Here is a 20,405-nt window from a genome sequence, read left to right on the forward strand (position 1 = left end):
AAAAAGAAATAATCAGACCATTTGGGGACTACTGGATGCTGGCTCTGAACTGACATTAATTCCAGGAGATCAAACTGGTAGACCCACTGTGGTCTACCAGTTACAGAAGGGGCTTATGGAAGTCAGGTGATTGAAGGAGTTTTATCTCAAGTTTGTCTCACAGTGGGCCCAGTGGGTCCCCAAACCCATCCTATGGTTATTTCTCTAGTCCTGGAATGAGGAATTAGAATAGATACACTGAGGGATTTCCCTGGTGGTCCAGTGGTAAAGAATCCGCTTCCAATGCAGGGGACACAGGTTCGATCCCTGGTGGGGGAACTAAGATCCCACATGCCGCGGGGCAACTAAGCTCACGGTGCCACAAACACAGAACCCATGCGTCCTGGAGCCCACACGCCACAACTAGAGAGAAACCCACACGCCTCAACGAAAGATCCCACATGCCGCAACTAAGACCCGACACAACCCCCCCTAAAAAAAAAAATAGATACACTGAGCACCTGGCAGAATCACCACATTGGTTCCTTGACCTGTGGAGTGAGGACCAGTATGGTGGTAAAGGTCAAGTGGAAGCCAGTAGAACTGCCTCTACCTAGGAAAATAGTAAATCAAAAGCAATACCGTATTCCTGGAGGGATTGCAGAGATTAGCACCACCGCATCCCCACTCAACTTGCCTGTTGGCCTGTGCAGAAGGCAGACAGATTTTGGAGAATGACAGTGGATTACTCTAAGCTTGACCAGTTGGTGACTTCAGCTGCAGCTGCTGTACCAGATGTGGTTTTTATTGGTTGGGCAAATTAATATATCCTCTGGTACCTAGTGTGCAACTATTGATCTGACAAATGCTTTTTTCTTGATACCTGTTAGTAAAGACCACCAGAAGCAGTTTGTTTTCAGCTGGAAAGGCCAGCAATGCACCTTCACAATCCTACATCAGGGCTAAATCAACCCTGCAACCCTATGTCATAATTAGTTTGCAAGAATTTTGATCACCTTTTTCTTTCACATCATATCACACTGGTCCACTGGTCCATTACATTGAAGACATTATGCTGATCGGGCGTAGTGTGCAAAAAGTAGCAACTACTCAACTTATTGGTAAGACATTTGTGTGTCAGAAGGTGGGAAATAAGTCTGAGAAAAATTCAGCAACATTTCTTCTTCCATGTCAGTGAAATTTCTAGGAGGTCCAGAGGTGCGGGGCATGTTGAAATATCCCTTCTAAGGTGAAGGATAAGTTGTTGCATCTGGCCCCTCCTACAAACAAAAAAAGAAGTCTAACACCTAGAGGGCCCCTTTGGATTTTGGAGGCAACATATTCCTCATTTGGGTGTGTTACTCCATCCCAAGTGGTAGCGGCAGATAGGAATGCTGTTTGGAGCCTTCGGCAGGGCCCTATAGGGAAATCACAGCACAGGTCCTCAGGATTTTGGAACAAAGCCCTATCACCCTCTGCAGATAACTACTCTCCTTTTGAGAAACAGCTCTTGGCCTGCTACTGGACCTTAGTAGAGACTGAATGCTTAACTATGGGTCACCAAGTTACCATGCAAGCTGCTCATTGTGAACTGAGTGCCATCTGGTCCACCAGACTGTAAAGTTGGGTGTGCATAGCAGCATTCCACCATCAAATGGAAGTGGACTATACATGATAGGGCTGAGCAGGCCTTGAGGCACAAGTGAGTTACATGAAGAAGTGGCCCAAATGCCCATGGTCCCCATTCCTGCTATACTGTCTTCTCTCTCCACCATGTGAGGATTCAGTGAGAAGGTGGCTGTCTGCAAATCAGGAGGAGGGCCCTCACTGGACACTGAATCTGCCTGCACCGTGACCCTGGACTTCCCAGCCTCCAGAACTGTGAGAAATAAATGTTTGCTTAAGCTGCCCAGTCCACGGCCTTTGTCATAGCCACCCAAACTAAGACAGAAATAGTAGTTTGCCAATCCCTGATCTAGCATTCAGAGGAGCACTGTCCAATAGAACTTTCTGTAATAATGGAAATGTTCTATATCTACACTGTACAATATAGTTGCCACTAGCCACATATGGCTATTGAGCGCTTGGAGTATGACTAGTGCAACAAAGGAGCAAAAATTTTAATCTATGCTTCTTTTTCATTCCTGGAGCCTTTTACCACTTCTTTAAGGATTAATACAGTTTCCCAACCAGTTTCCCTGTCTCCAGTTTTACTTTCCTCCAATCCATCCTTGCTAGAGGGATTTTTCTAAAATATATGATGCTGGCACTTCTCCAAAGCAACATTTCCTGGAAACTTTAGAAAGAAATTCAGCCTGTTAGCATGACACATAAATCTCTTCATTAGGAAATCACAAAGAGGTAAAACACCTTCCTCTGTTTCATCAGATAAGTGATGATAAATTTCTTGAGGGTAGTCCTTTATCATACTTTGTCTCCACTAACATTTCACACAGTGGCTTGCTGAATGATGCAGGAACGAAAACTTGATTTTGCCCATGGAAAGCTTAAGTTAGAACCCCATTTCTGGTACAGTCTAGCAGAGTCACCACAGGCATTTAATCACCTTGAGCCTCATTATATTTCTTTTTTTTAAAATAAATTTATTTATTTATTTTTGGCTGTGTTGGGTCTTCATTGCTGTGCACAGGCTTTCTCTAATTGCAGCGAGTGGGGGTTACTCTTCATTGTGGTGCACGGGCTTCTCATTGTGGTGGCTTTTCTTGTTGCGGAACATGGGCTCTAGGCACGCAGGCTTCAGTAGTTGCAGCATGCGGGCTCAGTAGTTGTGGCTTGCGGGCTCTAGAGCACAGGCTCAGTAGTTGTGGTGCATGGGCTTAGTTGCTCTGAGGCATGTGGGATCTTCCCAGACCAGGGCTCGAACCCACGTCCCCTGCATTGGCAGGCGGATTCTCAACCACTGCACTACCAGGGAAGCCCGAGCCTCATTATAGGATTGTTGTGATGATCAAATGAGTTTGTGGAAATCCTCTGCTTTTAGTAAAAGGCTATACAAATGCTAGTTGTTGTTATAATAAATATTGGGTTTTGAAATGTTTCTAAAAAGCAGTACTGGGGATTCTCTGGAGGTCCAGCGGTTAGGACTTGGCACTCTCACTGCCGGCACTGGGTTCCATCCCTGGTCCGGGAACTAAGCTACTGCAAGCCACTGCCAAAAAAAATAAAAAATAAAAAATAAAATAGAATAAAATAAATAAAAAGAAGTACTGGCCTGATTTTACCTAATATATGTTCTGACTTTTAAAGCCAATCTGCATGAGATGACAATATAGATATAGGCCTTAGATGTTCAAAGGAAAGAGGGATGAAAAGGCATAATTTTGGCCCATTTATTCCAAACATTCCTTTGGATTACGCATTTTTCGGTCTAAGACTGCTTTCTTCAGTTTTGTTTTACTAAACAAAAATGTCAGCAATACCAATAGACAGTTGATTTTTTTTTTTTTTGGCCACGCAGCATGCAGGATCTTAGTTTCCCAACCGGGGATCAAACCCACACGCCTTGCATTGGAAGAGTGGACTCTTAACCACTGGACCACCAAGGAAGTCCCAACAGTTGATTCTTGAGAGTTAAATGACAATGGCATCATATGAGCAGCTCAGAAAAGAAAGAAAAAGTAGTAATATCTTATTTTTAAGCATCTACAGGGACTTTTCAAAGGGGACTTTCTCAGTGAGTTCTCCTAGGAGTAGGAGGAAGGTCACTGCTTTAGATAAGAAAATAAGGTAAAGAAACAATGTTAACATACAGGCAGAAGTGGTAAAGGACAATTTACCTTACATAGGCAGTGGTCTCTTACCTTCCCTAGGGACATCCTGATCACAGGATTTATAAGATTAAGTATACTTTTCATTAGACCATATTACACTTTGCGATGAATTTATATCACTAATTCATTTCTCAGTTCTTGAAATGAGACTCCACCATCTTAAAACATGGAAAAAGAAGGCACTGTTTGTGATCAGTATGCTGTTTTTGGTGAAGGACAGTAAAGATTTATTATTCCTTGAACTTAAGGTTGCCAAAGCACTTGATGGATGTGTCAGATCACTTAGAATGTGTGGCTGTCTCTGTAAAACCCACTTCACTCTCCAGATTAAGATTTGTTGGAAGACAGGGACTTGTTTCACTGAAATTTGCATGTTTGTCTCACCCTGCTTCAGATTAGTTGCCATATGCGTAGAATATAGTAAATTACATTAGCAAACTGGTGGCCATTCCTGCTTGTTCCCTGCGGTATGCAAGTTTGCAATCTCCACTGACCACTCTGTAAATTCACGTCAAACACATGAATGATATTCATAGGGTAATCATGAGGATTCCTTAACCGTCCACCTTGTGGGGATCTAGAACACTGTCTTTGAGCCCAAGAGAGGAATTGCCGGTTCCATCCCCAAACTGCCATGCGCCCCAGGTAACAAACCCTGCAGCTACCATGGCATTTCCTTTCACTCTGACACCTCATCATCCAATCCTCGTGGTATTCTCTTCCATCTCACTCTTTGCAGTTCATAGGCTTTGATATATTTTAGATGTTCTTAAAAATTTTAACAGTCTAATCAGAACTTTTCATATCTTAGTTACAGACACCCTCCCCAAGAAGAAGAAGACCCTAGGCAAAAGAAAGCGAGCACTGAGGAAGGTGAGACACTGGTATCTAAACTGGAAACCTGGTCACTTTCCACAGCAAGCAAGGCTTGTACTGGGAGGGGGGATTGGAAGACGAGGACCCCACGTGACCTCGGGGGCCCGAGGCTAGCCGACCCCGCCCCCTCCCTCGCCGCCGCCGTGGCCGCCGGGGGGCGCATGCGCAGCCCATGGTAGTGATGGAGGAGAGAAGATGGCGGAAGCGGAGTGAGTTACTTGCTGGTGACTAATGTCGTAACCGGGGGGCGAGTGGGGGGCAGCGACACGTCCCCTTGAGCTCAGGGCTCTTTCGCGGGCAGTGCGGGGAAAGGGGGACGTGAGAGTTTTCTTATCGTGGAGGACCCCGCTTGGCCCTTGTGGGGAGACGGAGGAGAACTGTAAGGGTCCAGTTACCTCCAGGCGGGAGCGCCCCTTCCGCCGTCTGTCCCCGGATTTGCGGGGCCCTGTGCGCAGGGTTGTCCCTCGGACCCCGACCGTAGGAATCTTCCGGAAGATGAGCCCGACTGGACCCCTCAGGCGCTGTCATCCCTGCAAGTGGGCCCCGCGGGCAGCCTTGTGACGGCTGCCGAGCCGGGGGCCCGCGGAGGCTGGGTAGGGCTGGGCGGGCACTGCCAGGCCTCCTTCGCGCTCGCCTCCTTCCCCCCCCCCCACCCCGCCACCCCGCCCAGCGCCACCCCACTGCTTCTCAGTGGGAGAACGCGAGACGTGGGGCTGCTCACCGCCCTCCCCCGGGAGGCTTGGAGGAGGTGTCGCAGCGCCGACCTTGCAGCGGCGGGGTCTGTTGCGAGTCTGACGAGGCTGAAAACACCCTGCAAGGAAAGATCTTCCTTTCCTTCGGGTCTCTGGCTGCAGTGTTGATGCCGCCCTAGAGGGCCACATTCCTGTGTGGCGGTGTGATGGTATGCTTAGTTAGCGACTCAAACTTAGTGTTTCCTGGGTAGGCCGCTGGTGCAGCAGAACTGCCGTTTGTATTTTGCAGGCAAAACTGTGCGTAGACGGCGGAGTTACCAAAATTGTTCTTTTGTGCCAGGTCTCCAAATGCAGTGCACTGGTTTGGCCGGTTCTACCCACCGATGTTTAGACCTGTGTCTCGCATTTGGATTCTCTGTGACCATATTTAGTTAGTTACTGAACTGCTTACCGTAGGGTTTGAGGTTGGGCACATGGCTGAGCAGAATAGCACTGTAAGAGGACCAGAATTTAAGCTGGCTTTTTGCATATCTTTGGTACGTGGTTCAGAAGTGCTATGACAGGTAGTAATTTGGTAAAAAGTTTATCTACCGCTATGTCTGTATGCTGTTGAACAGTTACCATATGATGCTGTGATTTGATGATTGGAAGGCAGTTTGCAAAACTACAAACCGCCCTCCCCCCCCAAAAAAAACCCCAGCGAAATATAAAGATGTGTCATTTACTAATCAAAATAATTAGTAAGAGTCAGCTCCCCCCCACTTTTTTCCTTTCACTTTTCCTCTTATTAAATCGGGATTGTTTTTTAACCATTTGATTTCTGAAAGAGCACATAAATACTATTTACATACATGATATAAAGAACAAAGAAAATTTTTACATAAAAGGGCACCGTACGGGAATAGTGCGTGCATACACAGTTAGTGCCAAATTCCTTTGTCTTTTCATGAAGTAGAAAGTGTTCTTGTTACATTCTTGTCAATGCTGCTTCTATGAGGTGGGTCAGGTTTTGTCTCTCAGAAGAAAAGACTGATAAGAAAAGCAGATAAAGCCAGTATATTCTCAAGTGTGCTTTTCACCATTGTGGTGCGTTTCTGACCCTTCAAAAAAATACTGTAGTTCTCGTTTCTAACAATATTAAGCCCCTCAGAATTGACTTAATATGTTGTTTGAATTTGTTAAAATACAGTTTCTGTATTTAGTGGAATTTTGTACCACAGCAGTGAAATGAGTTTGTAATATTGTAGGGAAAAGAATCAGTGTGGTACAAAACTGCACTTTACTGTCCGTACATGAGGAAAGTGACATAATTATGCTGTTTTCAAAATTTGGAGCTATTATTTGTGAAAAAGAGATTTTTGTAAGGAAGTGGGGAAATTGTTTTCAGCTGCTTCTCTTATTTACCCAGTCAGAGTAATGTGCTTATGAGTATTACTCAGTTATTACATGGAGTGAGGACAATGTTGTAGAATAATTAGAGGGAAAGCAGTGTGAGTTAATAAATTATTTTTAAAATTATTTTCTAAGAGAGCTTACTTTTAAATAAAGTATATATGGTAACCAAAAACTAAGCTAATTGACTAAGCTAAACTACTAAACTAAGATAACACAAGTCCATAGGCATCCTATTTTAATGTCTAGATAAGAATGACTTTAATATGTAATTAGTATGGTCACAAGGATATAAAGAAATATTTTAATACTCTGACATTGCTTCAGTTTTAATTTTCCTAGGTAGTTAAGTATTCCGTCATCACCTGTTTTGGTTTCAAAACACTCATCTTCCTTCAACAATAAAAAGGTAACTTTAGGCCAGGCTTTATCTGAGTTACATATCCTGAGTTATTTGAATTCAAATTTAGTAGGTATGAACCATTAAATATGCTATATATTTGTGAAGTATTTTTCCCGGGCACGTATTTATGGTGACTGTGTGCTCTCTGTATTTAATGAGGGCCTTCTTAGAAATTTAGACTGTTGCTGATTATTTCTTGGAATAATTATTCTTTAAACACCACAAGATAATGCTTTTGCCAATATAAATCCTTTGTGTTATCTGCTAGGTTTAAGGACCACAGTACAGCTATGGATAGTGAACCAAACCCTGGAACATCTTCGGTATCGACAACAACCAGTAGCACTACCACGACCACCATCACCACTTCCTCCTCTCGAATGCAGCAACCACAGATCTCTGTCTATAGTGGCTCAGACCGACATGCTGTACAGGTATTTCAGTTACCATGATGCATAGGCTAAGACTGAGGATGTCATTACTTTTTGCTTAAGCCAGATGAATCTATTGTTTCATGTCCTCAAATGAGTTACGTGATACTCTCTAAATGAGTACAGTTAGAATTGTTCATGTTTGGAACAACCAACAGAGTTATTGAATAATCATTCTATTGAGAGGGCCTACATTTGTCAGCGTGTAGCTTATAAAACAATATGTTGGGAAAATTATAATTGGAAGGTCTCTAGGTACTGCTACAACATTGACAAACTCAACCAAGAGCCCCAACATGAAGAATGGCTCTAGGTTTTTCTGATTATTTTACATTTGAACCCAAAATATGGACTTAGGATCTATTCAGATCTGTTCAGCTCTGTAGATACATTAAGAGGTTCATTTTAAACCCAAGTGGCCTAAGAACCCTAAACAGGAGGATCCATTCAAGAGCTCTAAGGGGCAGAGGAGGAAGGGAATATTTAATTAGGAAAAGTCTTAGGCTCTTCACTTAGTTGGGAAAATAAAGTTTACGTCGTTAACCTTTATAATAATGGAGGTTGAGGTAATATGATATAGCGTGAAAAGGGCGTGGGCATTGCAATCTGATGTGCTCTTTGAATTCCATTTTCTTTATCATTAGTAGGTATGTAGCCTTGGGTGAGAGGCATAATCTCCTTGAGCCTCAGGAAACTGAAAAATGAGGATGAGACCACCTGCTTAGTTAGTGATGAGGAGTAAAGGAAGCATCTAGAATTGTGTGGGGCACATTATATATACTCAGTAAACAGTAATAGCTCATACATACTGAATACTTGCTGTGTGCCAAGCATTTGATACGTTCTTTATATGGATTTTCTCCATTTAACAAATGGGAAAACTGATGTTGTAAATTGGCTAAACAACTTTCCTAAACTCACATAACTAGTTGGTACTGTAGCTTTAGAGTTGTGCCCTTGGGACTTCGCTGGTGTCCAGTGGGTAAGACTCCGAGCTCCCAATGCAGGGGGCCCAGGTTCGACCCCTGGTCGGGGAACTAGATCCCACATGCATGCCGCGACTAAGAGGTCCGCATGCCGCAGTGAAGATCCTGCATGCCATGGCTAACTTACTTGTTTGTGATGTAGTCATCTCCCTGATACATTTTTCTAGAGTGGAGATCCCAGTATACTGGCTATTTAGCTGTTCTGTGGCTTAGGATTCTGAAGCTACTGTGGAGCAGAATCAGAATTGTTGGAGACCTAGTCAGTTCAGTAAGAATTCAAACTGGAATGGAGAGTGTGTTTTTAATGTTTTTCACCTTTCTCTGAGGCAAGGGATATAGGGAAGAGTATCTAGAGCTTGAGCATACAGATGATGTGACATTTTAAATGCCATTTTGTTCTCTAGCTTTACCTAAGCTGGATGTGTTAATAAAAAAAAGTTATTGAAGATGTGTAGATACAGATATATCTCACAAATAGCACTAACTCTAATTCTTATGAGATCATAGAATTGCTTCCCTTTAAATGTAACCAAATCAATATTTACTGAACTACCTAAGTAGTTCTTTAATACCTTTCAGCTTTCTTTTTCAGTCCTGAGAATCCTCTTCCCCTTCTTTGCTCCTTCATAGGAACAAAATAAGAACAATATGCTGTATCTTTAACTTGCATTTAAAGAGTCTCTCTCCCATGAGTACAGTGTTGAATCGTAATGAAAGACTGTGCTGACAATAGAAAAAAATTACTATACTCTGACAGAAATATGTGCCAAATAGGTTATTCATTTTTTATTTCAGTTTGATTTTAGAATTTTGTTATGGAATTAGAAGAACATATATAGATTTACCTGACGAAAAAGACATATTGTTGTGATTCTAAATCACAATGCAGATCTATAGTCCCCTGCAACTAGGTGTCAAAAGCCTACATTGGTTTTGTGACAGGAGTCTGCAGTAGGTATAGCAGTCTTTTTTTTTTTTTTTTTTTTTTTTTTTTGCGGTACGCGGGCCTCTCACTGTTGTGGCCTCTCCCGTTGCGGAGCACAGGCTCCGGACACGCAGGCTCAGCGGCCATGGCTCACGGGCCCAGCCGCTCCGCGGCATGAGGGATCCTCCCAGACCGGAGCATGAACCCACGTCCCCTGCGTTGGCAGGCAGACTCTTAACCACTGCGCCACCAGGGAAGCCCGGTATAGCAGTCTTTTGTTGGGGAATTGAGATATGAACACACAAAGGTAAAAAACACAAGGAAATATGCTTTCTTGGAATTTGGATAAAGAGATTCATAGGTTTGTGGTAAAGGTGTCCTGACTCAGAAGCTCAAGCTGTAGGATTATGGCTCTATTACTCCCTTAGCTCTTTGAAAACTCTGGTTTGATGCTGAGATTTAGGGTGCTGTTTCAGAGTCATCATGGGCATGATGTGACTTTAGGATGTGTTTGCAGAGTACTGTAAGTCTGACTCACCATTTGGACAGATAAAGGATTTTCCTCTTATTAGAATACTTGCTTTTCTATACTTATCGATTTATGAAGTTCAGGTTCATAGTTTTCAATAGTCACAGTCATTAACACTTTACCAGGAATTTTTTTTTTAGTAAGAACAGTTTTATTCTGTTTTGAAACAGTTGAATCTGACATTTAAAAAACATTTTAAAACATTTTAAAAAGTGATTATTTAGTAATTTTCTAAAAAAATAGCTTTATAATTTTAAGTGGTTATTAATATAATGAAGCTAAGTATTTTCAGACATTTAAAGAAAAATACAAATGAGAAGGTAAAAATCACTTCTAATCTAGCTACCCGTCAGTAGTCTTTTAATGTTTTCCTGAATATTCTTTAAAATATTTTAATATAAATCGTATCTTACTCTATACACTATTTAGTAACCTGCTTTTTCACCTAATGATATATTTGGGAATTTTTTTGTTAATAGATATATCTGCTCTGTTCAATATAGTAGCTACTAGCTGCATTATTATAATTATTAAAATTATTTAAATAATTAAATAATTTAATTATTTAAATTATAATTAAAATTCAGTAAAATTAAAAACTTAGTTCCTTAGTTGCACTAGCCACCTTGCAAGTACTCAGTAGATTCGTGGCTGCTGTATTGGATGGCACTGATCTACATTGATATTCGTAATGCTTGCAGGGTATACATATCCTCGCTACACAAGCTGCAAATCCTACCAAGTTTTATCCAAAATGGTTATACCAATTTACATTCTTACTAACAGTGTATGAGAGTATCTGTTTCTCCAGTAGTAGTAGTATTCTTTTAAATCTTTATCCATTGGAAAGTTGGGAAATAGAGTCTTAATTTGTAAGTTTTGACTACTAGTGAGATTGAAGATCTTTTCACATGCTTACTTAGCACTTTTTCCTTTTGTGAATTGCCTCTACTGGGTAACTTTAATTTGTACAGATTAGGGAATCCTAGTGATATGTAACTAGGAGAGAACTATGTTAATAAGTTTGATGACATTGAACATTAAAGTAGTGAAATTTTATTTTAGTTTATTTTTTAACATTTTTTTTTAAAGTACATGCACAGACTCTAGACAATGCTATACCTTTTTTTTTTTTTTTTTTACTTATTTTTATATTTGGCTGTGTTGGGTCTTCGTTTCTGTGCGAGGGCTTTCCCTAGTTGCGGCAGGCGGGGGCCACTCTTCATCGCGGTGCAAGGGCCTTTCACTGTCATGGCCTCTCTTGTTGCGGGGCACAGGCTCCAGATGCGCAGGCTCAGTAGTTGCGGCTCACGGGCCTAGTTGCTCCACGGCATGTGGGATCTTCCCAGACCAGGGCTCGAATCCGTGTCCCCTGCATTGGCAGGCAGATTCTCAACCACTGCGCCACCAGGGAAGCCCTTTTTAACATCTTTATTGGAGTATAATTGCTTCACAATGTTGTGTTAGTTTCTGCTGTGTAACAAAGTGAATTGGCTATATGTATACATATATCCCCATATCCGCTCCCTCTTGCGTCTCCCTCCCACCCTCCCTATCCCACCCCTCTCGGTGGTCACAAAGCATCGAGGTGATCTCCCTGTGCTATGCGGCTGCTTCCCACTAGCTATCTGTTTTACATTTGGTAGTGTATATATGTCAGTGTTACTCTCTCACTTGGTCCCAGCTTATCCTTCGCCCTCCCCATGTCCTCAAGTCCATTCTCTTAAAGTAGTGAAATTTTAAACTGCTGCTTTTTTAATACTTTATTTTATGGTTAAGATTATGGTTTGACATTGGTTCAATTGACTTATCACAGGTAATTCAACAGGCATTGCACCGCCCTCCCAGCTCAGCTGCTCAGTATCTACAGCAAATGTATGCCGCTCAGCAACAGCACTTAATGCTGCACACAGCAGCTCTCCAGCAGCAGCACTTAAGCAGCTCCCAGCTTCAGAGCCTTGCTGCTGTTCAGGTGAGACAGAACTGAATTAAGAACTTATGAGGCCAAAGTTGACATGACCTGCAGATAATTCCTGAAAATAAATATGTTGGTATTATTTTAGAGTTTTCAGGTGTCCTGTGATTATTTTTTCTTAAGGAAATATAATAGGCTGCCAGATTGAGGTTAGTTTAAAAACAAATGAATGTGTTTTATGTGTTACTCTATTGCTAACTTTTGTCCCTCTGCTTTTTAATCTACGTTGCAGCAATGCTATACTAATGTCATGGTTTTGTGTGTAAAATTTTAGGTACAACAGTGAATAGTTAGGGTTACATGAATCTTATCTACATTTTAACAAAAAAGGTTTTTTAAATTACATAAGTAATTTACACTCATTAAAAAAAAAACAAACAGTATAAAATTGACCATAAGAGGTAAAGTATAGAGGTATTCCTTTTCCATATCCCCTGCTATTTTCCACTCTTCAGAGGTGGCCACTAAAAGTTTAATATGTATCCCTCCAGGAATGTTCTGTATAAAAATATGTATGTACACTTTTCTAAAATCCACTCATATGATTCCTACTGCTAACAGGATGATTTTATGATTAAATGCTTATGTTTTTAAAAAGATCTTCAGTATTATTGCACTGTTTATTTAAATTAAACTGTATGTGAGATTTAATCTTAAATGTCCTCACCAAAGGAGAATCTCAGTTGACTGAACCTGAAAAAAGGTTTATTTCTGTTATAAACGCATCCCCAGCTGTTACTTCTTCTCGGTAGTGTAATTTTAAATAACGTCGTGTACATGATACGAGTAAGGAAACCGAAACCCACTGGTACTTGATATAGCTCCAATTTCTTTTTCATAACATTAGAGTAGTGATTTCACTTCAAAGAAGACTGAGACCTGTAGAGTAAAACTGACAATGACTGTGGCTATTAAAATAAGATTAGCCTTTGGGTCTTCTGTTTTCACTGTTCAGTGTTTTCTTTTTTTCTTAATCTGTTTGGCTAAAGCTTAATCCATGTTGACTGTAAAATAACTGTAAAATAGATGTTTTGACTTTTATTGTGGTTTTATGGTATCCTGGTACCAGAAAGTTTTTAACTTCAGGCTTTTATAGACATATTATAAAGATTTTATTATTTTAGGCAAGTTTGTCCAGTGGAAGACCACCTACATCCCCCACAGGAAGTGTCACACAGCAGTCAAGTATGTCCCAGACATCTGTAAGTGCCCGAAATTTTTTCCTGGTTTTAAAATTTTAAATTATTGCTTTCCAGAAGTGAACTGTTAATATTTACAAAACTGTTATTGTTTATCTGTTGAATATTATTGAAATAACAAGTGTCTAGAAACAAGAATGATACATTTCAAGAATTTGGAACTAATGTCAAACTTCTGAAAATCTGAGTCTTAAAAAAGTTTTTGTATTATTTCTTATGTATGTTTTCCCACTGACTGTGTTCACATCTTCTGTGATTCTGAATGATTGCAGTTTTCAGTGTGCATTGAAAGCATGAAACATATAATTCAGGGAATTAAGTCATACTTTTACTGTGATATACTAAAGAATGTCATGTCCTTGGTAGACATCTAAATGTTTCTAGCTCTTTCTGTGCAATTCACGTTTTAGAAATTTTACTTTTCAGTTTATGCTTACTTGAGTTATGTGGGTCAAATTTACAAGTATCCATTCAAGATAGTGTTATTTATTTTGGGAAAGGAGTAAAAGAAAGGTGATTTGTTATATTGCACATATATACTGGGAAATTGTGCAGAGTATCCCAGTTAAAAGAAATTTACAGGTGTGGTAATACTTGTTTAACTTTTTATTTTGATATAATGTCAAATTGCAAGAATAATAAAATAAATTTCTGTATACCCTTTACTCAGATTCACCAGTTGTTAGCATTTTGGCTCATAGCTTTATCATGCATTCTTTCTATCTACATATATACAGTTACCTTTTTCTGAACCATTTGTGGGTAAGTTGAGACATGTTCCTTTACTCCTAAATAACTTTGATATGTACTTCCTAGGAACAGAGTCATTCTTTTATGAAGCCACATGAAGTGGATCGAATTCAGGAAATTTAGCATTGATACAGTGCCGTTCATATACAGATTTCATCAGTTGTCCCGTATTTCTCAGCCTCATCACTACAGACATTATGGACCAGATAATTCTTGTAGGGGGCTATCCTGTGCGTTATAGGACATTAAGCAGCATGCCTAGCTTAGATACCAGTAGGCTATGCCCTCCTCTTTTCCCCAGTGTGACAGCCAAAAATGTCTGGAGGCACTGCCAGATGTTTCCTGAGGGGCCAAATTGCCCCTTGTTGAGAACCATTGAATTAACCTAATAACATCCTCTTTAGCTGTTTTTTCCTGATCCAGGATGGTCATACTTTGAAGCTTTGTAAAATTGAATCCAATGGAGTATAGTTTATAGATTGCTGAGGAATTGAAGATGAACTTGTGCTGTATTTCTTTAGCTAAGGTTGTGATCTTTACTAAGCACGTGTATGATGAGCATACAGTTATTTTTGGGCTATTGAGCTGATATTTTTAATTAAAAAATTACATTTTAGCATGGAAGTATCCTGGAATGTGAATAAAATTAGTTAAGAAAGAAATTACTTAACGACTTGAAAATGTTAGACTGAAGAAAATGAAAAATTTAAGTAATGTAATTTAGCCCTAAGCATTAATGCTATAGTTACGGATATTGATGTCAGATAATATCGTTAACTAATACATTGGTAGTTATGGAAAGGACTGGTAAACTGGCTAAAAAAATTATAGATAAATTCTTTATTCTGTGAAGTACTGGAATGGCATTAGGGTATATATGTATAGAGATATGTGGTCTGAATTTTTTTCCCTTCACATTATTAAAAGGTATCCTTTTAAACCATTTTTGTTTCATTATGATTTTATGTTTGTGACTTTTACAATCACAGTTTCAGTGATTGTGCTTATTTTTTATGAAATTGCTAGTGCTGCTTGTCATAAACCAGGTAGCCTTGTATGATGAAGAATGCCAGAACCTGTGCCTGGCTGGTGGGGGAAAAGAAGTAGGGAGAATAGAGGTCTAGAAAAAACACGGGAATAATACATAGCGTTTGTTCTGTTTTCCGTCCCAGCTGAGCAGTAGATCAATTGAGTGGACTTGCAGTCCAAATTATGATACTCAAGGTAACTTAGTAAATTTAGGTCAGTCTCCAAAAGAGGGGCAGAGCATGGTAGCAGAAATCTCTAGGCAGTGATAATAATGAGCCGTCAGGTGGCAGTCTGCTGGTTTTCAGAGTTTTGGTTATTTTGAAATAGGTTTCCGATAACAGTGAATGACATGAGGGAAGGGTCCAGCCTCCAGTAGATAAGAGGGCTACAAGGTAGGTTGTCAAGTCACCAGCCAGATAGGTTGGGGTTCAGAGTAGGAGTGGAATGCCAATGGGGGAATGGAATATTGTATTTTAAAAAACGAAGTAAGAAGTCCAATCATACGCCTGGGGAAACTGTGTATGTGGAGGAGACCATTGTTAATTGAATGTATAGGTATTTAGTGGTGGCAGCATCCTCTTCTTTACTGTCATGAGAACAGAAAGACTAATTCTAGGCTCTTACCAGTAGTGAGAGTGGTGGTTTTGTGTGTGTGTGTGTGTGTGGATGATTGATTGTCTCTAAACCTAGTTGGGACCAAGTCTTTAGGTTGATGTCTTTGTACTTCAATTTAGTGGGACTAAGATTTAGCCTTTAAATTTGATTTGCTAAAATGAAATCTAAGCCAGTTAAAAACTCTTATGCAAAAAAAAAATCAATAACGTTAAAAACCAGCAAAATGGTTGAAAATGTATTTGCACCATGTATGTCACCCAGCTTATATTTGTAAAATACCAAGGGCTCTGTTATATTAGTAAGATAAACAATGAGAATACATAAAAGACCTGCATTGGTAATTTTCAAAAGAAAGACTACTTTTGGCTTTTAAACACATGAAAATATATTAACCATATTAGTAATAAAGAAATGTATGTAAAAATAGCAATAACGTTCTATTTTCACTTGTCAAATTAGAAAACAGGGAAAAACATTGAGACAGTAACAGTTGTTGGCAAGTATGGTACACTCATACACTGTTGGTGGGAATGTATAATAATTGGTACAACTTTTCTGGAGGGTTATTTGGCAGTGTGTATGAAAATTTAAACTATGCGTGCCTTTTCACATAGCAGTCTGATTTTTAGTGATGTCATTGACTAAATATGAGAGATAATTATGACATAGATAATTATGCAAATATGCATGGTTTGTAATGGTGGAAAATTATAAACAATACAAATGTTCAGTAATTGAGGATTAGTTAAAAGATAGTTAATTCATACAGTGGAATACTATAGCTGCTTAAAAATGTTATGTGTGTGTATTTAAAGAGACTTAGGTTTTCATTAGTTATTAGGTGAAAAAAGCAAGGATATATCATCTCATTTAACTTATTTAATAGGTTATTCTATTTTTCAGTTCTAAAATTGCCATTTGCTTTTTCTTTGTATCTTCTGTTTCTTTTGCTGAGAGTTTATGTTTTCATTTGTTTCAAGTGGGCTCATAATTGCTTGTTCAAAGCATTTTTATGACCACTGCTTTAAAATCTTTGTCAGATAATTAAAATACTTCTTTCATCTTGGTGTTGGCATCTGTTTATTGATTGTCTTTTTCATTCAGCTTGAGGTCTTTCTGGTTCTTGGTACAATGAGTGATTTTTGATTGAAACCTGGACATATTGAGTATTATGTTATGAGATTGTGAATCTTATTTAAATTTTCTGTTTTGGCTGGCTTCTGAAAGAGCGTTTGCCACATCCTTACTGCCATTTGGGGGTAGAAGTCCAGGTTCCCCATTTGGTTTCCATTGATACCTGAGGGATGCTCCTTGTAATTGCTAAGTGAGCATGAATTCTGGCTCACTAGGCCTCTACTGAGGTATCTCTGGCTAGGAGGGATAGGAATGCTGCGTTACTGCTCCCCACGTGGTCTCCACTGATACTACAGGGATGGGGTGGTTTGTTGTTTGTGATCTTTTACTGCTTGGCTGGTATGAAAGTCTTGGCTCTCTACCTGGCCTTCTCTGGCACTAACCTGTTGGAAGGATTTATGGGATCCGGGTGCCTCATTACAGCCTGGCGAGGGTAGAAGCCTAGGTCTTTGCTAATGTGGATGTGGACGGGGCCATAGTGTTTTCTGTGGCGTTTGGCTGGAGTAGAGCAATTATTGCCTAAAAGTTTTCTGTGTTGCTAGGCTGTCCCTTTTCTGATCCTTGGCTAGAAAGAGCAGCCCATTGGAGGTTTTTTTTTTTTTTTTTTTTTTTGGTCTGTACCCACTGCTGTTTCTGGGTTACTGACTTGTTCACCTTTATGTTTGGGTTATATGAGATTTAAAAAGGAAACCCAGGGAGCTTGCAAGCACATCATTCGCTGGGTCCTGGAGTCTGCTTTTCTCCACCTTTTAGGATCCTCTTACATTTATTTTATATGTAACATTCGGGATTTTTAGTTATACTTAGGGGGAGGAGTAGGGAGAAGCATGTCTATTCCACTTTCCTGGAAACAGAATTCCTATCATTTAACTTACTTTTAAAAATTTATATCTATATGTCTGTCTGGTTATGTAGGAAGAAAATCTGTAATACACAACAAATTTAATCAGTGGTTATCTTTGAGGAAGTAGGTTGAAGAGCTTCATTTTGTCTAAATAAAACATGAATATACTCTTGTTGTCTAAGATACTGACAGTACAGACAATATAGAGTAAAAGTGACATCCCATTTCAGTAGTCCCTTTTGCCCTGACAAAGTTTTATGTGAAGCTTTCCTATCTTATTACTGTACATTTCTATACATAAATGTAAATAGATAGGCCTATGGTTAATTTTATTTGTTTGTTTTAATGTAAGCGATCATTCTGTATCTTTCTTTTCTAAGTCTTTGGGCATTTTCAGCTGGAAAGGATTATGTGGCTAGAAATTGCAGTCATAGGTCTGTAAATGACTCAAAGGCTGTCTGTATCTCATTCCCTTTCCCTTTCTTTGCTGTTTTTTGGCCCTAGAATCTACATTAATCGCAGATGTTCTGACTTTAATTCACTGTATTATCCTGTCAAGAAGGAAGAACCTTATTTTTGATAGCTTTCTGGCTCTGGTGTCAGACAAAATGAGCGTTCTTTCTTTCTTTTTTTTTTTTTTGGGGGGTGTGTGTGTGCCACGGCATGTGGGAACTAAGTTCCCCCACCAGGGGTTGAACCCGTTCCCGCTGCTTGGGAGTGCAGACTCTTAAACACTGGACCACCAGGAAAGTCCCAGGATGAGCTTTTGAAGCCCAGTTAGTTTTATGACTTTATTCATTCATACATTCACTCATTTATTCGACAAATATTTATTGAGCATTTAAACACTGTTCTAGGTGCTGGGAATACAGCAACACAGCAGATAAAACCTCTTGTCTTTATGGAGCTAGGGATAGATAGATAACAGGTAAACTAGTATATAATATGTCAGATGGTGGTAAGTTCTATAGAGAAAAATAAAGCAAGGAAGGGGAATGGGATGAGGGAGTTTGCTCTTTTAATTAGGGTGGTAAGGGAAAGCATTGCTAATAAAAATGGCATTTGAAGGAGGGTGAGGGAGGCAAACATGCTTAAGGAACAGAAAGGAGGGTAGTGTGGCTGGAGTGGAATGAGAGAGTGGGAGTATGTTTAGAGATGCCTTTAGAGAGGTAATTGTAATGCAATCACGAGGAGATTATTAAACCCTTGGGTTTTACTCTGCATGAGTTGGGAAGCTACTGGAAAGCTGTTTTAGTAGGGATGTGACATGATCTCACACAGGCTTTAACTTAGCTACAATGTTGAGAGTAAGTTCTAGGAGCCAGTGATAGAAGCAGGGAGACCAGTTAAGTGGTTCCTGTAATAATCCAAGAGAGAGATATTGGGGGCTTGGACCGTGATGGTGACAGTAGATGTGGTAAAAAGTGGTTAGCCAGATTCTGAATTTTTTTTTCTCCAATATTTTATTATAGAAATTTGGATGTTTTGGGACTTCCCTGGCGGTCCAGTGGTTAAGACTCTGCGCTCCCAATGCAGGGGGCATGGGTTCGATCACTGGTTGGGAAACTAAGATTCCCACATGCCTCATGGTGTGGCCAAAAAAAGAAATTTGGATGTTTTGAAAATAGACCTAACAGTATGTGCTGAGGGATTGAATAAAAGATGTGAGGAAAGGTAGAGTCACCGATAACTGTAGTATTTTGGCCTGAACACCTGGAAGAATCTGCTAAAGCAGGTGTTGGAGAAGAAAATAAGGAGTTTGGTTTTCAACACGATGTATGTTAGACACCCACCTATAGATGTTGAGTAGACGTTGGATATATGAGTTTGGAGTTCATGTGGCAGGTCTGGTGATTAGTGATGTCTTGTGCATCTCATTGACGATTCAAGTCAGAAGAGCACATGGTGACTTTACTACCAATTGTAGAATATTATGAGAGAAAGTTTGGTAGAAAGGAGGACATAAGGGACCTGTCTTCTGGTCTTAATTCTGTGACTGACTGGTGGTGTGACTTAGGGCAAGTCATTTAACCTCCTTACACCCCTGTTTTCTTTTACGTAAAATTAAGTTGTCTAATTAGATGGTGTTTAGTCTTTTCATCCATGTGTCCCTGGGCCTAGATCAAGGAGAAGGTTCAGTAGATGGTGCTATGCACTAAATTGCATCCCTCCCAAATTCGTATGTTGAAGCCTTAAACTCTCATGTGACTATATTAGAAACAGGGCCTTTAAGGAGGTGGTTAAGGTTAAAAGAGGTCCTAAGTGTGGAGCTCTGATCCAGTAGACCTGGTGGCTTTATCAGAGGAGAGACACCAGAGATCTCCCCTCTATCTGCTGAGAGGTAAGAAGGTGGCCATCTGCAAGCCAGCATAGAGCTTGCACCAGAAACTGAATTGGCTGGCACCTTGGTCCTGGACTTCCTAGCCTCTAGAACTGTGGGAAATAAATTTCTGTTGTTTGAGCTACCCAGTCTGTGGCAGGCACCTTGTTATGGCAGCTTGAGCAGACTAAGATAGATAGGGCTCTGAGCCTTACCTTAAACTTTATTTATTTATTAAACATTTTTTTTATTATTGGCTGCATTGGGTCTTCGTTGCTGCACTTGGGCTTTCTCTAGTTGCGGTGAGTGGGGGCTTCGCTTCGTTGCGGTGCTCGGGCATTGCGGTGGTTTCTCTTGTTGTGGAGCATGGGCTTTAGGCGCGGGGGCTTCAGTAGTTGTGGTGCATGGGCTTAGCTGCTCCACGGCATGTGGCATCCTTCCGGACCAGGGATGGAACCCGTGTCCCCTGCATTGGCAGGTGGATTCTTAACCACTGCGCCACCAGGGAAGCCCCCTTACCTTAAACTTTAGACAG

The 20,405-nt window shown here is 40.2% G+C and overlaps 1 protein-coding gene across 13 annotated transcripts in view; it reads left to right on the plus strand.

The window, feature by feature from the left end:
* The first annotated feature begins 4,768 nt into the window (after positions 1 to 4,768).
* The window catches only part of PHC3 (polyhomeotic homolog 3), an 85,273-nt gene continuing 69,636 nt past the window's right edge, over positions 4,769 to 20,405 (plus strand). For 9 of the 13 annotated variants that reach the window (XR_016393086.1, XM_089910878.1, XM_089910881.1 and 6 more), the window contains exons 1-4: positions 4,769 to 4,855; positions 7,402 to 7,567; positions 11,821 to 11,976; positions 13,104 to 13,181. Coding sequence is in view for 12 of the 13 variants with exons in the window: in XM_089910878.1 (XP_089767004.1) it covers positions 4,842 to 4,855; positions 7,402 to 7,567; positions 11,821 to 11,976; positions 13,104 to 13,181 (414 nt within the window). In the remaining variant the exon portion in view is untranslated. Of the gene's footprint in view, positions 4,856 to 5,326; positions 5,548 to 7,401; positions 7,568 to 11,820; positions 11,977 to 13,103; positions 13,182 to 20,405 lie in introns of those variants that run through there. The other 4 variants (XM_089910879.1, XM_089910882.1, XM_089910886.1 and 1 more) reach the window with 2 other exon arrangements.

The sequence above is a fragment of the Delphinapterus leucas genome, chromosome 4 (genome assembly GCF_059928025.1).
Source record: "Delphinapterus leucas isolate spDelLeu-1000000601 "Yukka" chromosome 4, BTC_Dleu_Yukka2, whole genome shotgun sequence".
NCBI lineage: Eukaryota > Metazoa > Chordata > Mammalia > Artiodactyla > Monodontidae > Delphinapterus > Delphinapterus leucas.